This window comes from Pelodiscus sinensis, chromosome 3 (genome assembly GCF_052426305.1).
Source record: "Pelodiscus sinensis isolate ZL-2025 chromosome 3, ASM5242630v1, whole genome shotgun sequence".
NCBI lineage: Eukaryota > Metazoa > Chordata > Testudines > Trionychidae > Pelodiscus > Pelodiscus sinensis.
The window spans coordinates 190,129,502-190,151,558 of NC_143054.1; the positions used below are offsets into that span (position 1 = coordinate 190,129,502).

Consider the following 22,057-nt stretch of genomic DNA (forward strand, 5'->3'; position numbering starts at 1 on the left):
AATCATCTCTCTCCTCAGCCTTCATTCAGTTAAGCTAAACAATCCAAGCTCTTTGACTCTCCTCTTGTAAAACAAATTTCCATTGCTCACATTATCCTAGTTGTTCGTCTCTGTACCTATTCCAGTTTGAATTCAGCTTAAGCAGGGGAGACGACAACTGCACAAAAGTAGTTTAAATGACATCTTGCCAGTGCCTTGTATAATGGCATACCACTTATCTGGGTCTACTGGCAAATACCTCACCTCAGACATCCAAATATTATATTAGCCTTTTTCACAGCTACATGACATTAGAAGCATCTTGAAACTGACAAGTACACACAGTGGTTGTTCTCCTCTGTTGCTTTCAACCGCTACATCCTGTTAATAGCGAAAACACTTGTTATTAGTCCTTAAATGCATGACTTTGCACTACTGAATTTCATGGCCATTTCCATTAGCCCAGCTCTTGAGGTTGCCCAAATATTATAGGATATCCTAGTTATCCTCTGTAAGGGTAACACCCACGGATTTTTTTTTTTTTGGCACTGTCCCATTTTGTGCATCAAGGTAATTAATGAAAATGTTAATTAAAATTGGTCCAAGATCAACCTCTTGGGAACTCCACTAGCAACTTCCATTCAGTCTGACAATTTACCTTTCAGTATGATCCATTGTAGTTTCCCTTTGAACCAGTTCCTTGCCCACATTTCAATCATCATATTAATCCACCCCATCTTCCTCCATTCAACTAATTTCCTATCTGGAACTATCAAATGCTTTGCTGAAGTCATCCAGGTAGAGTAAAGCTTTTGCCTTTCTTTAGTCTGGAAAAGAACATTGGCTCTCTCAAAGAAAGATCAGGCTTCTATTGCATAATCACCTTTTGTAAAACAGAGTTGTGTTTTATCCCACCCACTGCTTACCTCAGTGTCTTTTATTACTCTTTCAACATTTATCCTAAGATCTTGCACACCATTCAGGTAAAACTAACCAGTCTGTAATTTCCTGGATCTGCCCTCCACCTACCATTTTCCTCAATGACAGGTAGTATATTTGCAATTCTCTGGTCATAGGGTACTATCCCTGCATTTACAAATTAAATATCCTTACTATTGGGCTTGCAATGTCATCTTCAATATTTTTGGATAAGATGACCTAGACCCTCTTAGCCCAAACTGTGGGGTTCAACCAGAACAGTAAAAGGGTTGTCACTATCTGTTCTGCAAGGCAATGTTGTTTTGCTGTGGCTCACCGCCCTAATACCAACAGCCAGCATACAAGCATGACCATCACACCCTGACTGCCAGTGACACCCTCCGAGTCCTGAATTGTCCCAATACCATTTGACTATGTGAAAGTCTACGGAGGTTCCCCTAGTTGTGAGTTGCTGTGTTACCTCTTAAGCTCAGCAAGTGAGAGTTTTGCTACTGCCAAGCTATGTGACAACTAGCGATGTTGTGTAGCCAACTAACCATTTAACCAATAAGCATTAGCTTATTCGTTAATTTTTTCAGTTACACTCTGGCGGCTCCCAGGGAAGCAGCTTCACTATGGCAGGGCAGCAAAGCCTCCTCCACAGAAGCCCAGCAGGCAAGGGCTGCCTGCTCCACTCCCGGGGAAGAGGCTTCCCTACAACAGGGAAGTGCCCTCCTTGGGACAGGTAGGGGCTGGTGGAACGGGCTGACTGATAGACCTGTGTGCTTGCCCTGTATTTCCATATCAACTAGATTGCAAACAAGAGAGCAGAGACAAAAGCCACATGCCCACATGATGATCAGCAAAAATAAGAAACTGATTTTCTTTTGTCTTAAAAAATTCACCTTTAAAAAAAAAAAAGGGACAATTCATAAAATCTGAAGAGGCCATGAAAACAAGAGTTTACCCTTATTAAAAAAGGCGCTATATTGCTAATGGAAGAGGACAATGGTTAAATGAAAACACTACTACTTTAAGTTTCAAATGCTTTAGCTGTTTTCCTTTTTTCCTGTAGGAGATTAAGTCACAAAAGCCACATCTCACAAAAGGCTAAGTCACTACTAAAAATGCTCTCAAACAAAGGGAGTAAGTCAGCAGTAGCCTGACAACTTCAGACTACAATTCATTGTTAAAATCTTTTATCCAGTTAGTGGTGTATTGGCATATTATCCCCGGTCTTAAGTAAGCTTTATACAGTACTGCAGAAGCCACACCATGAAACCTTTGAGATTTTCAGCAGTTACACGGTTTCCTATTTAACTGACTTTTAACATCCCTAGTGACAACACCTTGATTATCAGCTTGTCTGCTTTGCCAGGAAAGTCTTTAGGATTCTAACAGCCTAAACTTTGCCTTGCAGATATCAAGACAGTAAACCCCAAACTACAGTGTTCCCTTAGAGATGACTCCCTGCAGTGTCCAGACTTCTAACTCCACATTACAGAAGTTAAGTTTGTTACTCCTTTAAAGAAACTATGCACTGCAGCTCACCCATTTCCCATTTGACACACTTATTTCAATCACAGCAGCAGTAACTTAGTTTACAATAAAACCAAGTTTGTTAAAACAGAAGTTATAGGTATAAAAAAATAGAATGGGTTACTAGCCAACGGAAGTACTCTTCTCAAAGTTACTTTAAGCAGTTTACAATCTTTATCTCAGGCGGTTTCTTACTAAAACTTAGCTTCTAGAGACTTCAGCCTCTTTGGTTGAAGGGCTCAACATTCTATGATTGTCAAGAGCTTCCTTTTCTTGTATTCCTCGGGCAATGAACAATTCAGAAGGTCTCTGCCTCCTTGTAGCCAGACACAAAACCCCATCTTGTTTTTCCACAAACCCCATCTTGTTCCCCCCCCCCCCCCCAGAGAGCAAGAGAAAGGCAGTCAGCCTTTGATGCCCTGGGAATGCAGGTGTGGTGCCTGTCCCTGACTCTACCATAAACAGAAACCAGACAGTAAATGGACTAGCTGACGACTGGGAGGCCTCCCGTCGCCGTGATGGCTAGTATCAGTAATTGACACGCCTGCACTGTCCCAGAGAGGAATCTTCGCCCATCACATACCAGAGGTGCCCATTGTCTGCATTTTTCCCAGGTGCAAATTATGCTTTGCACCCTTCGTGGGAAACTTGGCATTCAAAGCCATTTTTCCTAATTGGCCACTTGAAACCAGGAAGCCGCCTACATGACCCAAGGGGTATAAAAGAGGTTCAGCAGCCCACCCCATTTGAGCTCCAATCATCTATACCTGCTGGCAGGTATTGATTGTCTCCCGAGGTCTGTGGGACGCCCAACCTCGCCCTACTTCTTCCCGAGGGATTGAGAGAAAGACGCTGGCCACGCCAAGTCTGGAACGCAGGGGTGAGAATATATACCTGCTATGTGTATTTTGCATGCATTTAATAAGAGCTCAGAGAACCAAAAAGGTTTCATGGTACCTGTAAGTGACTTACAACTAAGTTTACCCTGTAACAATAAATAGTAACTGTTTAAGCTTTAACCTGACTCCTTCAGTTGCTGTAACAGAACCAAGCACAATTTAAAAGAACTTCAGCCGGTCATAAGGGACTCACTGCCCTGACCGTCGGCTGACACTCCTTCATACCACTTAGGAGTTCCTGGCTCTTGAAACAAGGTAGTGAAGGCTTCCAGGTGTTATTCCCTTTCCATGGGCTTTCCATCCTCCTACAGACTTGTACAGGCAGTCCCCAGGTTACGTACAAGATAGGGACTGTAGGTTTGTTCTTAAGTTGAATCTGTATGTAAGTCGGAACTGGCATCCAGATTCAGCCGCTGAATCTAGACACCAGTTCTGACTTACATACAGATTCAACTTAAGAACCCCAGGCGTCCCCAAGTCAGCTGCTGCTGAAACTGATCAGCAGCTGATTCCAGGAAGCCTGGGGCAGAGCAACTCTGCCTCGGGCTTCCTGTAGTCAGCCGCTGGTCAGTTTCAGCAGCGGCTAACTTGGGGATGCCTGGGGTAGAGCAGCTCGGGTGCTGCTGGGTTGGTCCAGTAGCGTTGCCGCTCCTCGGCGCTACTGGACCAACCCAGCAGCACCCCAGCTGCTCTGCCCCAGGTGTCCTGATTCAGCCACTGCTGAAACTGATCAGCAGCAGCTGAATCAGGACTCCTGGGGCTGAGCAGCTGGGGTGCTGCTGGGTTGGTCCAGTAGCGCCAAGGAGCGGTGCTGCAGGACCAACCGGCAGCGCCCCACCTGCTCTACCACAGGCCCCGGGCTTTGCTCCACATCTCCCTGGTCTGCTGGGGGGGGGGGGGGGGGGGGAACACTAGCTGCGGCCCCCCCCAGCAGACCAGGGAGACGTGGAGCAAAGCGGCAGAGGACCCGGGCCGGACCACGGCGCTTCCAGATCAGCTGGAAGCGGCCGCGGGTCCGGTCCCGGGTCCTGCGCCGCTTTGCTCAGCGTCTCCCTGGTCTGCTGGCTCCCGCAGCAGACCAGGGAGACGGGGAGCAGCTTTTCTCGCCCCGGAGGAGGTGGGCGGCGGGACCAGGCGTCCCGCCGCTCGAGTCCTCCGGGGCGAGAAAATCCCCGTTAGTAACTGCGGATCCGACATAAGTCGGATCCGCGTAACTCGGGGACTACCTGTATTCAAAATAGGGATTCCATTGTTTGGATACCAACAGCTCCCTCCCTCCTACTTAGGAAAGAATCTTTCCCCTCCCCACTGTGTTTGGTCACCAACTTTAAAGTAGGTCAGCAAGTATCCATAATCCTTCCTATTAATGTATACATGTCACAAGGATATTAGTCTCCAATTTGTCTCACAGCTTCCTAAAAAGCCCGCACTCAATAAATTTATATTACAGCAATAATGTGTACAATCCGTTGATTTAATTGAGTATCATTTGAAGTTTCTGACCCTCTGTCTTTAGTGAAGAGGCCATCTTCCCCACTTACTGGTTTGATGGCTTTGTTTACCTTATATGTCTCTGCCTGATGACCAAGTTGCAGACAAACAGTCCTTTGTCTGAACAGACTACTTATGAAATGCATTGTGAAAGCTCTTTAAGAACATAGTTGTAGAACATATTAAGAAACTGTGTGTATCCTGTAAACCTCCTTGCAGGAAGCATAAGGGATTTGTCAGAAAAGGCTTTCTTTCTCGACAGATCTCCCTCTAGACTGCCGCTTTTTGCCGACAAAGTGCTGAGTCGGCAAAATGCAGTGGCCATTTTTATGCAAATTAGGCATGGGATATTTAAATCCCTGCCTCATTTGCAACGTTGACCTGCCTAATCTGCATCCCTCTGCCTACAGAGAGATGCAGTCTAGACATACCCACAGTGATGATTAATATGCTTGCGTGATAGATGTCTAGCCAGAGTGGAAATTGATGGAAAACAGGTAACAGCAGAAGTATCACTGCCAGAATTGGGTGCTCTGAGAATAGACCAAGGTAATTCCTGAAGTGACCAGTAGGAGTCACCATGGCAGTGAGTTGAACTGGTTAGAGAAGCCATACTAAAGAGTAATTATCAAGAAGGACTGTCAAAATAGGTTTAAATTAAACAACCCTATAACCACTTACATTTTCAGTGATTACACATGGGGGGCAGGCAGCTTCCCAGAAGACGGTACGCATGAGGAGCCAGCTTTTAAGCCGGCTCCCATGCATACCAAGAGCCTGCGTTTAACTGAATATTAACCAATGAGCCCAGGCTCATCCGTTAACTGGGTATCTGGTTATACTTTCACATCCCTATTATCACCATGGCCTTGATATACTCCCAACACAATAGTAAGAGGACTCCCACATGGATCTGTATCTTCATAAATGATTTCAATAATGGAGTACACGATACATAAACATTGAGGACAATACCAAGCTGTGAGAGATTGTGAGTGCTTTGGAGGACAGGACTAGAATTACAAATGATTTTGACAAACAAAAGAAATGGTCTTGAAATCAACAAGATGAAATTAGATATGTATTAATACTTCACTTAGAAAGGAATAATCAATTGCAAAAATAAGACCACGTGGGAAGGAGTACTACAGAAAAAGATCTGAGATTATAGTGGAGCACACACCAAATATGATTCAACAATGTAATACTGGTATATGAGTCAACATCATTCTGGAACCTATTAGCAGCAGTTCTCTAAGCAAGATACAAGTAGAAATTATTCTCCTCTATTCAGCATTGACAAGCCTCCACTGGAGGACAGTATCCAGTTCTGGGCAACACACCTGAGGAATGTTGTGAACAAATTAGAGAAAGTCAAAGAGAGAATAACCAACTGATTTAAGGTCCAGATAATATAACCTGCAATACTCCTGATATAATTCTGCATTTACAGGATTTTGAGAGCCAGCAAGCAGTCACACTGGCTCAGTCCCAGCTCATGCCAGGTGCTGGCAGCTACCCCTGCTGTAGCTCTGCATTTACTCCGTAGCTGCTAGACCCAGCACAAGCCTGTTCTGGGCCAGCAGACCTGCCTGCCAGCTCCCAAGCTCCTCTAAATGTAGAGCTGCTGATCGATTAATTGTGTAACCAACATGCTTCCTAACATCCCTAGTTCACATCTGGGTTAGCACCCCCTTGTGTTTCTCTCACCCCATGTCCTCTATTGTTCTCCAGGATACTGGGTGCTCTCTCTGTTGACTCTCCTAGCCCTGTAGCAAGGTCACTATACTGTCCCCACTTTCAGGGCATCAATCACATCAAACCAAATGTCTATGTGGCACATCCAACAGTCTGTCCCCACTTCCTAGTAACTTGGTGTACCTGGGCCCACCTGTTACTCCAGGTTACAGCCCAGGGACCCTATACTCAGCAGCCAAGGACTACACAATCTAAAACCTTGCTGTTCTTTCCCTGGGCTTCTGTCTATCCTACCTTCCACAGACTATCTTTCCTGTAACTCCTCTGGATAAACCTCTTCATCAGAGCAGGACCTCAGGGCATCTGTTCCCTCTGGGTTTCATCCTACTCACCTTTGTGCCCAGAGAATGATGACAAAGTGCCACAGAAAAAGGCCATAGGAGCTAACTTTCTGAATTTACACCTTACCAGCTTCTCCCCAGCTGGGCTTCCTCAGTAGTTAGTAATGAATCCTGACTCTCCCCCAAGTGCAATCTACAAGATTAATTGGCCTGTTCCAAACCACTTTAATCCCTTCAGGGCTCGTACGGAGTGAATAGTTTATACCAGTGAAATTAATATTAGCATTAGCTGTGTTAGTCTGTATTTTTAAGAGCAACAAGGAGTCCTGTGGCACCTATGAGACTAACAAATAGTGCATAAGCTTTCATGGGTAAAACCCAATTCATCAGATGAGCTGAAGTGGAAGCTAGAGAGGCAGGGGTATATTTTATATGAAGTAACTTTTTTTGTTGTAGTTTCATTATCAAGTGGTAATGAGGCTCATCAAGTCAGGGTGGATATGAATCATTTGATGCAATTGATGGGAGATGTGGATATCAAGAGAAGGGAAGTTGCCTTGATAGTGTGTTAACCAATTTAAAAATACATTCAAGCCTAATTGGACTGAATTTGCAAATCAATTGGAGTTCAGCTGTTTCCCTTTGTAATCAAGCTCTAAAGTTCTTTTGTAGAAGGACAGCTATTAACTCAATTACTCCATGTCCAGAAAGGTTAAAATGTTCCCTTACAGGTTTACGCATGTTACCCTTTTCGATGTCTGATTTGTGTCCATTTATTCCTTGGTGCAGAGATTGTCCAGTTTGGCCACTCTACATGGTAAAGGGGCATTGCTGGCATACATCATGTTAACTGATGTGCAGGTGGACAAGCCCCTGATGGTGTGACTTAGTGTAATGGGCTTCTCTGCCCACACCCGTAGAGGTGGGTCCATCAGTTTCCCCACCCCACGAGTTCCAGTGCCCCCTATCTGGAGGGGGGGTGAATATGGCCCATCGAATCTCTGATGCCCTGTCTGGGGTAATTATGGCCCCATGGCCACATCTCTATTGCCACCTGTCTGGGATAAATATGGTCCAATGGCGGAGTCTATAGCTTGCAAGGATTGCTTCCCTCTCAGGGGTGCACAGGTACAGGAGGTAGGGGATCTCGGGCCCACCCTTTCCACTGGGCCCCAGGCCAGGGCCCTATCGGTGGCTCCCACCTCTGGCTCGGCAGGGAGTTGCCCCCTAAGCACACCAAGCTCTCCTTGAAACCTCCTGCTCCCTGCCCTGGGCTACTGCCTGCCCTGGTCTGCTGGCCAACAGCATCCCCACCTGGATCAGCAAAGGCTGTGGTGTCAGTGGCTGGCGTGACAGCTGCAGATTGTGACAGGCACAGCAGTGATTGCTATGGTTCAGGCTGGCACGGCAGCGGCTCCAGCTGGTGCGGCAACTGCCAGTCAAGACCTAGCTCCAACTGGCCCACCCGGGTAACTGTTTCCCTGCTCAGGGAGAAGCTCCTTCCCCTTCCTTGGACAGCCCCAAATGAGCTGCTCCTGCAGCCTTTATACTGCTTCTGGAGTTGGAGCATGCCCAGCAGAGCTGCAGGGGAGAGGCCATTTAGTTAAGTAGGCCTGGTTAACCCCTCCCTGGCCAGTGCAGGGTTGATACACCCTGTCACATGTAAGTTATTAGATCCTTTGATGGTGTTGCTTGTATAGATATGCAGACAGAATTGGCAACAGGTTTCTTGCAAGGATAGGTTCCTGGGTAAGTGTTTCTGTGGTGAGGTGTGCGGCTCCTGGAAAGGATTTGCTTCAGGTTGGGGGGAGGGGCTGTCTGTGGGTAAGGACAGGCCTGTCTCCCAACATCTGTGAGAGTGAGGTACTGTTTCCAGGGTAGGTTGTAGATTGTCAATGATGTGCTGGAGGGATTTAAGCTGGGTGCTGTAGGCGATGACCAGTGGTGTTTTATTTTCCTTTTGTAAGGCCTGTTTTGAAGTAGGTGACTGTTGGGTACTCCTCCGGCTCTGTTAATCAGTTCCTTCCTTCACTTCCCGAGGTGGGTATTTCAGTTTTAAGAATACCTGAGAAAGATCTTGTATCTGTCTGTCTCTATCTGTGGGATTGGAACAAATCAGTTGTATTTGAGGGCTTAGCTGTAGACAATGGATAGTGTGATGTGTCCTGGATGGAAGCTAGAGGCATGTAGGTAAGAATAGCTGGCAGTAGGTTGCCGGTATAGGATGTTTATGTGATCATCATTTATTTGTTCTGTAACGTCCATAAAGTGGACTTCTTATGTGGACTGATCCAGGCTGAGGTTGATAGTAGGGTAGTAATTATTGAAATCCCAGTGGAATTCTTCAAAGATCTCCTTCCTGTGAGTCCATATAATGAAGATATAATCAGTGTAGCATATGTAGAGGAAAGGTGCTACACGGGAGCTGAGGAAACACTGTTCTAGGTCAGCCATAAAATCATTAGTGTACTGTGCAGCCATGTGGATACCCATAGCAGAGCCACTGACTTTAAGGTGTAAATTACCACCAAATCAGAAACAGTTGTAGGGGAGGACAAAAAAAAAAAATCACATAGCTCAGCCACCAAAGGTGCCATGGAATCATCAGGGATACTGTTCCTGACAGCCTGTAGTGCATCCTCATGTGCAATATTGGTGTAAAGAGCTTCTACATCTGGTGGCCAGCATGATGTTTTCGGGAGGATTATGGATGCACCAGTAAACACTTGTGATGAGGACTCCTGGTATAAACACAAGTTTGCATAATAATCTCAAAGATTTTATGAGAAAAATGTTTACCAGTTGAAGTCACCAAAATGTGTCCGGACTGATTAACTTTAGTGGGAATAAGTTGCCACCCCTTTCTGAATATTGCTTCTCTAAGCTCACTGAAAATCAGCAGGACACATGGACTGAAAAAGCCAGCTTTCCCACCATGTCAACTGTTGCCAACTCAACCACCATGGGACCCCAGGATCCAGCACAACAACATTACAGATTGTTTTTCTGAGCTTCTAAGGTCACCATACCACACACACCAGCATCAGATAAATCCTCACCACCACTTGGAATGTTGGATTCCTGACACTGTCCCCTCCTCAATTTGTCATTTTCCATCCCTACCTCATATATCATCTTTCCTATTTTATTAAACAAAAAGGTACCTGGCTTGGACAGACAAGACAATGCCACTATTTGCAGGCCTATAGTAGTAAACTTGTGGCCACAAAGAGAAGCTGAATATAATGACTGAAAACAGCCCGCCATTGACATGTTTTCTAAGTCTCTCCTTGACGGACAGACATTGCTTTCCCTGTACTTCCATACCAACTAGGTTGCAAGCAAGAGAGCAGAGACAAAAGCCACATTTCAGTAAAAAGATCAGCAAAAATAGGAAATGTGTTTTCTTTTGTCTTAAAGGTAAAGATTTTTTTTTTAAAAAAAAGAGGAACAATTCATACAAAAAGAGACCAGGAAAACAAGAGTTTACCCTTATTTTAAAAGGCTCCATATTGTTAGTGGAAGAGGACAATTGTTAAATGAAAGCACTATTTTAAGTTTCAAATGCTTTAGCTGTTTTCCTTTTTTTCCTGTAGGTTTAACAAAAGACTAAAGCACTGCTAAAAATGCTCTCAAACAAAGCGAGTAAATCAGCAGTAACCTGACACAAAACCTCAGACTACAATTCACTGTTAAAATCTTTTATCCATTTAGTGGTATATTATCCCTTGAGATACATATTATCATTCGATATGTGGGTATTAGAAACACAGATTGAACCATTGTTCCTCTCAGGATTCAGAGATCTGTGGATCTCTATTAATAATAGGCCCCAAATCCATCTTAGGTTCCTATAGTGGTATTGATGGCGTATTAACTGAGGATTCCAAAAGGCAGGCATGACAAAGGGGAGTGGGCCAAAAGTGCCATCCCAGGTTCCCCAGTTCACAGTACAGTAAACTTCCGATAATACAGCACCTTTAGGACCCAGGGGGTGCCAGATTATCAAATATGCCAGACTATCGGAAGGGGGGGCTATGAGGGGTCTGGGGTGGGGTGGGGTGGGGTGGGATGCCACCCCTGCCCCTCATAGCCCCCCCTTCCGATAGTCCGGCTCTGCCCCTGGCGTCCCCGATTCAGCCGCTGCTGAAACTGACCACCAGCAGCTGAATCGGGGACGCCTGGGGCAGAGCAGCTTGGGTGCTGCCAGGTTGGTCCCATAGCACCGCCCCTCAGTGCTGCGGGACCAACCCAGCAGCACTCCAGCTGCTCTGCCCCAGGTGTTCCCAAGAGCAGCTGGGGTGCTGCTGGGTTGGTCCTGCAGCCACAAGGGGCAGCGCTACAGGACCAACCCAGCAGCACCCCAGCTGCTCTGCCCCAGGCTTCCCCGATTCAGCTGCTGGTCAGTTTCAGCAGCAGCTGAATCAGGGAAGCCAGGCACAGAGCAGCCCCAATTGTCCGGCTGCCCGGAGCACTTCCGGGTTCCCAATGGTGCCGGACCATCAGGAGTGCCGAAGCACTGGATGCCGGACCAATGGAGTTTTACTGTAGTCCGTGGGGTAACTCCATCCAAATTAAAGGGAAGGGCTACAGCTGCTATTCCAACCTGTATGTGTCAGAGGAAAAGCAGACAGTGACAAAATCTCAACCTGTGTATTCTGTTAGTTAATAATTCCCAGTTTTGTGGGAGAAGCCATTTCATCTACGTATTATAATAGAGTACTCACCCCTTTTCTTATAGCATTATGTAAAAAGAAAGAAAGCAGTCCAATATAGCAGAGCACACCAGTACTCGTGTATTTAAGACTAGCCTAAGGCTGTCATTTTCCATCTAAGCATAATTTGGGTATAGTAACAAGTGAACTTTGTAATACAAATTAAATGTATCCAAAAGCATTTAGTTCACTTTCATGTACATTTAATGTTATCTGAAGCAGCCAATTTTTGTTGATATCTTAATCCAATTTTTCCTTCTTGATATCTTAATCCAATATCATATCAGCCATTTAGACAAGGCCTAGGACTAGACAGACAGAAAAGGAGTTACTCCATCTAAAAACTGTATTTTCAGATCATGTTTGAGGCAAATAGCAGCAGCCCCTCCATTCTACTGAATCAAATCAAACATGTACTAATGTCTTTCCACAAGATTAAATTCAAAGTGGAATTTACAAAACTGAAGTCCAATCATCAAAGTTTGACTTCTGAGTGTGAAGAAACTCCCTCTCATTCTAAATATTTTACATTGATTTTTAAAATGGTATTGCAACTTAAACATTGTGTTTCTTTCCAATTCTCCAGGTTATTTACCTTAATGCACATTTACAAAATAGATAAACAGAATCAATGTCTTCAATCATATTTCAACATTATTCAACTGTTCAATTCTTGAGAGTACAGAATACAACCTATGTAGCATATATGTTCTACAGAAAGATTAACCTGAAACTGCAGAAGTCAACTGGTACTATAGATCAGGGCTACACAACTTTGGAAGCCCCAGGGGCCACTATGATCATCAGAGGACATGCTGAAGGCCGCAACTTAAGTGTGGTCACATATACATGCAAATATATATGAAAATAGTTTCTTTCACACTGATGGGCCTGATTACAAAGATTAAAGCAAGAGTGCACAACACGCAGGCCCCATTTAAGTCAGTTCTGCTGATATTAATAAAATGCAATATTTACCCAATTTCCACCCATACAACAGCTTTTAATGAGCAATGACAGTCCAGGAATTTAACTACTAAAACCCATTGTATTGACTTGTCAGTGGAGGTCATGTTCAAAGGATCGCACCCACGGGCCACATGTTGAGCCCCACGTAAACGCAAACCGCACCGTGGGCCGCAAACAAACAGGCCACGTGGGCTACATGCAGCCCACGGGCTATGTGTTGAGTAACCCTGCTATACACACTCAGAACTTCAGAGCTGCAGCACAGACAAGCAAATAGAGTTGTACTGTATTTTAGTGAAAGAGGTACAAGTCAATTTGTTGCCTTTAGGAAACAAAATTCTTCTACGTCTCTATTACTAGCAGCGCTTGAAGCATACTGATGTGTGGAGCAGTGAAATCCTAAACTATCTGTTTCTGTTAAAAGCTCTCAGAAAAATTTCTAATATGTAACTATAAGTATCAAATGCAAATCAATGAAGTGTTATTTTCCTTAGTTTGCTCTTGTGTTAACATGAAATTGTAAGACCCAGGCAAAGAGTGAAAGAGAAAAAAAGGTCAATTTCACACTGCTGCAGGGAATGCTCAGCAGCCACAAGCAACAATGCAGGCATCCTGGTAGGAACACAGCCAGTGGGGATGGTGAAAGACATTCCAGAAGCTAGGCATCTACAGTACAGACATCTAGTAATAAAATGAGAGAATGTGGGTGAGGTAATATCTTTTATTGGATTAATTTTTGTTGGTGAAAGATGAGTTTGAGCTCTTAAGAATTCTTCAGTTTCTAAGCTCATCTCCTTCACAAACAGAAATTGGTCCAATAAAAGTATCAACTCACCCACGTAGTCACTCATAGCCTCAGACACCAGGACCAAACACAGCTACAAAAAGAAAGATTAAAACCAAGTTTTAAGGACATTTAGTGGACATTAGTGGCAGAGTCAATAAGAAATGATGAAGAAGAAGTACCTCTCACCACCAAATACAGGATATACATAAACCCTTGGTGAGAAGCTACACCGACAAATGCCAGGAGGTAGCAAAGTGCAGAGAGTCCTTATTAGAATGCAGCTCATGCTTAGGAATCTTATCTATATCAATTTTGATACAGTAATTGCCTGCAAATGTGAAGCTGCTATTCTTTGTCTCGTGGCTGGGGGAAAAAAGCATTCATTGTTAAGTTGTTTATAAACTTCTCCCCTCCCCACATGCCCCTAAGTCAACCAAGTGCATATCCCTTTAACATTTCTGCAGGAAGTTAGTATTTCTCAATCACATATTTAAGATACTGAATTCAGTAACAGAACCGTTCAAAAAAAAAAAATCACAATTTGACTGTCATTTTATCCACTACAAGCAGGAACAATACAGTATTATCAGGCATGTAAGGTACAAAAGCTGAGATTTTGAAGGAGTGTTTGCCTGTAGAGTCCATGACACAAATAACTTCTCGAATATTTAAGTGAAGCATAACAAGTTGGGCCACCCTCAGACAGATTGATTATGTATGTGTTTTATTTTTTGTCTCCCAGGTAATTAGGTTTACACTTTGTCTTCTCTCTAATATAGCAGCTGTCTCTTATGCTCATGTAGCATCTAACAAAACAAAACAAAACCCTGGCCTCCATGTAATACCTTACAGATACCATTATAAGAAACGGCAACAAAATATGAAGAGAACAAATTTTTACCTTGCTTGTCATACTTGTTTGCTGCTTAAGAATGAAGTTTTGAATTTGAATTGTATATAAACACTAAATAGAAGGTCAACATCAGTGTTTCCAGGGATAAACAATGGAACTAATTTTTATTAGCTCATATTAGCAACATGTTTTTGTGTTGTTTCTATTATTGGGTGCATGTGTGGACTGTCTTCAAAACAGTCAATACAGTAAGATCAAAACTGCAAGGTCAGCTTGATGATTGTTCAGTGTTTGGGGACAAGTTGCTCTTCATCCAAATTTTAAAAAACAAAACAAAGCAAAACAAAACAAAACCATTCCTATGAGTTTGACAGAGTTCTGAAAGTAGAATTCAGTTCTAAAAGTCAACTTCCTTAAAGGGAAAACATCTTTCACAGGAGGGGGCTCAGCTGTTTTCCACCATGAAGATTTTATTTAGCTGCCATTGCAACTAAAGTGTCAAGAAGATCATCAAGTTTCATTTAAGCTATTATCCGTGTTCCGTAGATGGACAAATCCACCACTTTAGCACAGCAATAAAAAGCGATGTTTGGATTAAACACTCCATTTAGTAGCTTATAAAACTTTATTTCTCACCTATCTGAAACATACCCACCTTTCACATGACTAGCTTTATACCAGTGGAATCAGTTTCAGTTCTTATTGCCTACTTTGCATGGAATGGTTTTTTTTCCTTCAGAGTGGCTTATAAAGGAAATATTTCACTTGTTCTCAAGCTATGGACCAACATGCGCATAATCTAGTTTAACACCTTTTTTCTCTTATTCCAATTTTACGTAGTCTCAGTCCAAACTAGCATTTGGTAAAAAAATAAGTTTGAGATTTAAAGTTAAATTGTATTTTAAAATGTTTTTTTCAGTTCAAGTCATTGAACCATTTGGTTTTTTGATTCTACATAGCCTTCTCGTTTCTCTCCATCCTCCCCTAGCTACTTAAAAAAAATATATATTGAACTTTTGGGCACCTGAACTTATTTCAGACTTCTCTGTGTGCGCTATGTCTGTTTTGTGATAAGCAGATATATTTTCCTACTAGGACTAGCATATTAAAGGGAGGAAGAGACAAGGATAGTGAGAAACTCTACTTCCTCATGCCCCTCCTCAGAAGCACACAATTATCTAATAACTTGTCTTCCCTATGTAAAAAACACAACAAGTTTTATTTTAAAAACAATAGGTTTATGCCAAAAGTTCTCAAACGTTACTGCACTGTGAAACCCTGTTACTACACGACTGGGGCAGGAGATCGGAATAGTGGATTCCAAGCACATCCACCTCAGATGGTATAGAGCAGGTATGTCAAACTAGCATTTCGAGGGCTGCATGCAGCCTGATTGAAATTTTTTGCAGCCCGCCAGAACTTTTTTTTATAAAAGAACGAAGTGCGGCCCGCTAGCCGCTCGGAGCACAGGGCTAAGTGCCTGCTCACAACTGGCCGGGCCGCTCTGTGCCGCAGCAACTGATCACAGCCAGCTCTGCACACACGCTCACAGCCAGCTGGGCGCTCTGCGCTGGGCTCTCCAGCAAGCGCTCACAGCCGGCTGGGCCGCTCTGTGCACATGCTCATGGCCGGCTGAGCGCTCTGTGCTGGGCGCTCCAGCAGGCGCTCACAGCTGGCCACTGTACTCAAGCCGCCCCAGCGCCTCAGGCAGCAATGTCAACTCCAGGACCCAGGTATTAGGCTGGGGGGGGGGATTAAGTTGGGGGGGACCTGGCTCTGGGGGAGTGGAGAGGGATTGGGTTAGGACGGGGGTATGGGAGTGCCTGGCTCTTGTGAAGAGGAAGGGTTATTTTGATTTTTATTTATTTATTCCTAAATAAAATCACAAAAATGTATATTAATTTTATAATCAATAAATGTCAATTTTTTGCAATTGCATGAATAATTATATCTTTATGCAAAATCTCAAACTTACAAAGTATCTGAAATTTTCACAGAAGCCTGTTCTATTTGATTAACCATGGTCTATATTTGATTTTATTTCAACAAAACAAATTATGTATAATATACAAAATTTAAAAGTACCTTACGTTTATATTTAATTTACATTGATATTTAATTTAAAAGTTAAGATGAGCAAATAATTTTACACATCAAATTATTGTAATATTATAAAATATACCTAAAACATAATCTATAATAATAAATAACAACTTTCCGACAAAGTACAGTTTCTTTGGTGGCCCTAGGATTGCCAGGTGTCTGGTATTTTTTTGCTCGCCAAACCATCTGGGAACCCTAGGTGGCCCCGAAAGCTATCATTTTTCGGTTGTGTGGTCCTCGGTAGGCTTTGAGTTTGACATGCCTAGTGTAGAGCTTAGGTGTCAGCTTCAGCCCAGGGTCCCAGCAAGTCTAATGCTGGCCCTGGCAATGCCATTAAAAAAGGGCCCCAAACCACAGTTTGAGAACTGCTAGTTTATGCTAATTGAAGTAGCCTCTCAGGAGAAAGATCAGGTTTGTGTAAGGGTCTAGAAAGGGGGAGAAACAGTACTCATACTTACAAAGGAAGGGAAGGGACAGACAGAAAGTAAAGAAAAGGAAAGTCACACACAAGGAAAGGATGGCTGTTTGACAAAGAAAGAGACAGCTGAAGTACACCAAAGAAAGGAGTCTCATAGGCAGCCTGAGACACCCAGAAGGTGGGGGTCCGGTAAAGACACATACCCCAAAGAAAGGTGCAGCCCAGAAAAAAGTGGGGGATGACCCCACACACAAGGGTGCTTTAACAATTTTAATAGTGGTTGTGCTACTGGGAACCCTAGGTAGAAACCATGGAAACCACGTATTGGGTGTTTCTCATTACTACATCCAGCCAGGGGGTGGTGAAGTATCCTCAGCCCCCCTAGTTGCAGCAGCATCACTGCCCACACATAGTGGGAAAGGGCAGAGAAATTCAAGGCATACAAGAAACAGGGAAGCTCAGATACTGACACCTCAGAGGGGTGGAGAGGGAGGTCAGAACCCAGAGGAACCATTCATCCACCTAGCACAGCAAGGCGGGGTTGAGACCCCCTCCCACCTAGATAACAGCAGGAAGACCCGGGAGAAGGTGAAGGGCCAATCTGCCCCCCCAAGAAGGATGTTGGAGGGGGGAGGACTGGTGACCTACCAGCTGTCCTGCTGGGGCGGGGAGGGGGTTACACTGCCCAGCAAGGGGGGGGGGGGGGGGCTTGGCACCTTGGCCCACTAGGAAAAGGGGACAGGACAAGAAAGGGCACTTGCCCCAGCGAGGTAGGACTGGGGAAGGAGTGTCCCCTCCAGCGGACCGGCGGGCAGGCAGCGGGGCTCCCCACCCAGCCAGGGGAAGGGGCTCCCTGCCCGGCTGAGAGGGGTGCGGGGGGCCGGTACCTTTCTCCTCCTTCCAGAGCTTTTTCCGCTTGTTGCCGGGGTACATGGTGCTGTGGCTAGCGGCGGCTTTGAGCTGCACGTTCCCCAGGCTCACCGGAGATAAGGGGGGGAACTAGTGACCCGGGCTGCCGTCCCCTGCGTCCCCCTGCACGGCTCGCTCCTGCCCTGCGGCTCACACCGCGCCTGTCAACTGGGTCACGCCTCGCTCGAACCCGACACCCCCGCAGCGCCCGCCTCCCTCCCCGCCGCCCGTTGGCTCCGCCAGCCGCCGCTCAGCAGCCCCCGCCCCGCCGGGCCGCTTCCAGCACACACGCGCTCCAGCGCCGCGGCCGAGGGGAGGGGCCTTAAAGGGACAGGCCGGGGCAGCGCCGAGCACCGGGCGGCTCCGGCAGTGGGGGACCCCCTCGCGGCGGGAGCATCCCTTCCTGGCGTAGGGGCAGCGGGGCGGCTCTGAGGCGGTCCCCTCTCTGCGCATGGGGTGGAGGGAGACGTTGAGCTGGCTCGCTCCATGGGGGCCATAGGGAGGTGCCTCTTCTTGCCAGGGAAGGAACAGGGGCTTTCCCTTGAGCCAAGCGCCCTGCTTTGTAGGGGGACTCGCTTGGTGCCCCTGATCCTGCCTCCCCTGGGGACGAGGGCGCTTTACGGTTATGGGAGAGGGTCGCCCGGAGAAGAGTCGCCCTTCCCCCATCCCCAGGCGCGCCCGCACAGCCTTTTGGAGACCCCCCCCCCCCACACACACACACACACACAAGCGCCGTCTGTGATTAGGTGCAACAGGTGGAAGGAGGTTACTTCCTGCAGGGGCCTGTTGCTGCGTCTCCACCTCCCCAGGTGTGGCTGCGAGACGAGCACGGGACTCAAAAGGCAGCTTGTCCCCGCCTCGAGCAGGTGGAAGGCGGGAAGAAGCCACCGAAATGCCCCACCCACGCACACCCCCACGGGAGGAGGCTGTGTGCAGACAGCGGGCAGGCTGGGCTCGAGAGGGAGGCGACACACACACACACTGCTGCCTGCAGCTCCCCAGCAAACACGCCACGGGCTGCTGCCTCGCCCCTCGCAAGCACGGGGCTCCTTGCAGGCAGCTTCCCGGCAGCACTCGCACCCCACCTGGGCGCGTGCCGACGGGCCCGCAGCCCTGTCGGAGGGAACGAATGAAGTTTCACTTCCGGGTTGAAAGTCACCGGGAAAGGAAGGCGCCGATTGGTGGCTTGTGAGGGGACGGTTGCTAAGCAACCGCATCAGGGCCGAGCCTGCGCTTGGAAGCGGCGCCCGTAGCTCGGCCCTTTGAAGTGGCGGCTGCTGCCCGGAAGGTGGAGCCCGCCCGGCGTGTGGGGTTGGGGCAGGGTACGTGCAGGTTGCAGCCTTTGCCCCCCGGGGGGGGGTGCCTGAGGGAGCGTCCCAGCAGGAGGAGCTGCTCTGCGATGGAGGCTGTGCGTGTGGCGCTGCTGCTGCTGGCCCTCCGGGTCACAGTGCACAGTAGGTATCTGACCTTGCTCGACCGCAGCTGTCCCTTCCTGAGAGCAGGGGCCAGCAAGCGCCTTAGTCACGTGCGAAACCAAACAGGCACTTCCACAAGACCGGTGGGCTTCGGTGCCTCGGCCTAGGGTGCCCAATTTAAGGCAACCCTCAAGGGTTTGATTTCTTTCAAAATGGAAAAAATCAAGCCCCTTCTTCTCCCCAGCTGGGCACCTACAATCACTTCGGAAATTTTCCAGTTCTGAGTTTGAACATACACATCGTGCCTGGTTAACTGTCTGGTTCTCCAGCGCTGGAACTGTGGTTTCTCCCCTGTGTCATCATTACTGGTCATTAAAATGTGTGACTCTATTCGTTTAAGATCATTTCACTGTCATCACTTTACTAGAAATAACAACCCACCAAGAATTATGCCACCTTCAGAATTTATCCCACCAAAATTTTTACAGCCACTGCAAAACAATAAAATGACAGTTGTGGCCACAGAGGGTATTATAATCTTGCATTACCATATTACACACAAACCAACTGAATCATCTGTTATAGCGGCTTCCCTCTGGGACATTTGACTTCAGAAATCAACCTGACATTAGGGGGCAACACAAGACGGCTACGTCTACACTGGCGTGATTTTCCGGAAATGCTTTTAACAGAAAAATTTTCCGTTAAAAGCATTTTCGGAACAGCGTGTCTAGATTGGCAGGATGCTTTTCTGCAAAAGCACTTTTTGCAGAAAAGCATCCATGGCCAATCTAGACGGGCTCTTCCACAAAAAAGCCCCGATCGCCATTTTCGCAATCGGGGCTTTTTTGCAGAAAACAAATCTCTGCTGTCTACACTGGCCCTTTTGCGCAAAAGTTTTTCGGAAAAAGACTTTTGCCCGAACGGGAGCAGCATAGTATTTCCGCAAAAGCACTGACAATCTTACATGAGATCGTCAGTGCTTTTGCGGAAATTCAAGCGGCCAGTGTAGACAGCTGGCAAGTTTTTCCTCAAAAGCAGATGATTTTGCAGAAAAACTTGCCAGTCTAGACACAGCCGACATGTACAACAATTACCCTCTTTGCGTTGCATTGTTTCAGGTTGTAGGTCACAAATTAGTTTGAGCAATCTCAAATTCGATTTTGGTGTTAGAGCGAGGATTTTATTTTGAGTGTCTGGGCACGTTGGACCCAACTTTTAGATTTTAAAATAGATTTTTATCATGATCTAAGACTGAGAATTGTTTAATTGAAAACACACAACTCCAAACTTGAATACACACACACGCATTTGCACCCAAACATTGCAGTATTGTATTAGTGCATGAGACAAAATATGAGTAGAAAGTGTATGAAAAAAATTAAACTTTAAACTTTCTAAGCTGAGAGAAATGAGAGAGGAAAAAACCATTAAGCAGGGCAAGTTATATAATATTGGAGTAGTTTAAAAATATTTTAGCCTGTTTGTATTATTATCATAAGGAAATGTGTTTTTAGAATATTGAATTTAACCTCTAACACTGAAAGAATTTTGAAAAATGTAGTTTAGCCATAATAATCTGTATATAAATAGCGCTTGTTCTTTCCCATTTCCCAGCTTGCATGCAATAGATACAGGAAAGTGAAACATATAGTTGATAGTTCATTTCAGATCAGTTTCACTTTCTAGTTCCTGTACTTAACTGTGCTGCTTAAGTTGCAACCATTGTAGGGAAATATTAAATCTAAACACAACAAATTTTGTTTCAATTATTTTTATAACAGTAAGGCAAAAATGGCATAGATAACCCATCTGACTTAATCAGTATTGTCCTTGGGCATAAAGTTCCACTTTCACTACTCACATTGGATGATCAAGGCCAATAACCCTGATCACACAGTGAGCTGGGTGTGGCTGGTCTGGGTTGAGCTCCATGGAAATCAAGAGTTACACAGAGAGCAGGGTCATTCAGACTCAATTGCGGGGTCAGGGCCTTAATTAGCAAAATAAAACTTATAAATAAAAGCTAAAGTTTAGATCAAAAACTATTTCAGACTTTCACTTAAATGTGTGTTTTGATTTTAGTCAATTACATATATTTAGGTCCAATCCTGCCAATAGTTATGCATATAAATAACTTTTCTCATTTGAGCAAAATAACTCACATGCATAAGTGTTGGCATGATCAGGCTTCTCTATAGTGAAACATTCTGTCAGTCTTGACCAACAAACCTAAATTTTGGACTTTCCTCTTTCTAAATAATTTATCCAAAAATTGTTGAATGTTGTTTCAATCTTTATTTACCTATTTGCTTTTAAGTTGCAAACATGCAATCTAAAAAGGAAAAATGTAGAAAAAAATAAACAAAAGAAAATATTTAATGGTATCAAGTCCTTCTATAAATGTTCCAAAAGTGATCATTATGAAATATTTAAGTGCAAAAAATGGACATCTTCATGAGATGTATAAAATGAATAATTTGCATGTGTGAAAAAGCATGCAAAATGTGTTTTGAAAAATCTAAAAATGGGACATGCTGAAAAAGTTTCACAAGATATTTATATTCAGGGAGCAAAAATGTATCGCGTTGCAAAATCTGACTCAAATTTCTTTGAATACATATATCAAGATTTGTTTTGTATTATATTGCGACAGTAACAAAAGACTGCTATATTCTGGTAAAAACAAATTAATAAGTGTAACAAGCTAATACTGAGATCTTAAAATGCAGAGAAAAAAATTCACATGATCTATTTAATAACTTACTCTGTCAATGATTTATTTTATAAATATCAAACAAATTAAATGCAATCTGCCACCCTCCCCCCCAAAAAACAAGGCTGATTACCTTTTAATTTCCAGATTTCTCTCATTATCTAGTCTTTTGTTATAAAAAGTTGCCAGAATGATTGTAGGCCTGTTCTAGAACCAGTTCATGGAAGGCTGACCTTTATAGGGCTTTAGATCACACACTATAATACTTCTAGAATAGTGATAGAGATGTAGCCGTGTTAGTCTGGTG

General features: G+C 44.9%; 2 protein-coding genes across 12 annotated transcripts in view; one reads left to right on the forward strand and one right to left on the reverse strand.

Moving 5' to 3' along the window:
* The window catches only part of MACROD2 (mono-ADP ribosylhydrolase 2), a 1,386,515-nt gene extending 1,368,666 nt beyond the window's left edge, over positions 1 to 17,849 (reverse strand). For 2 of the 5 annotated variants that reach the window (XM_075925640.2, XM_075925639.2), the window contains exon 1: positions 17,598 to 17,847. In XM_075925640.2, coding sequence (XP_075781755.2) covers positions 17,598 to 17,643 — 46 coding nt within the window. In that variant the 5' untranslated portion in view covers positions 17,644 to 17,847. Of the gene's footprint in view, positions 1 to 17,597 lie in introns of all 5 variants that reach the window. The other 3 variants (XM_075925642.2, XM_075925641.2, XM_075925638.2) reach the window with 3 other exon arrangements.
* Positions 17,850 to 18,459: 610 nt separating this feature from the next.
* Positions 18,460 to 22,057, forward strand: part of SEL1L2 (SEL1L2 adaptor subunit of SYVN1 ubiquitin ligase) — a 63,421-nt gene continuing 59,823 nt past the window's right edge. For all 7 annotated transcript variants that reach the window (XR_016349025.1, XR_016349026.1, XM_025180472.3 and 4 more), the window contains exon 1: positions 18,460 to 19,073. Coding sequence is in view for 5 of the 7 variants with exons in the window: in XM_025180472.3 (XP_025036257.3) it covers positions 19,019 to 19,073 (55 nt within the window). In the remaining 2 variants the exon portion in view is untranslated. The remainder of the gene's footprint in view (positions 19,074 to 22,057) is intronic.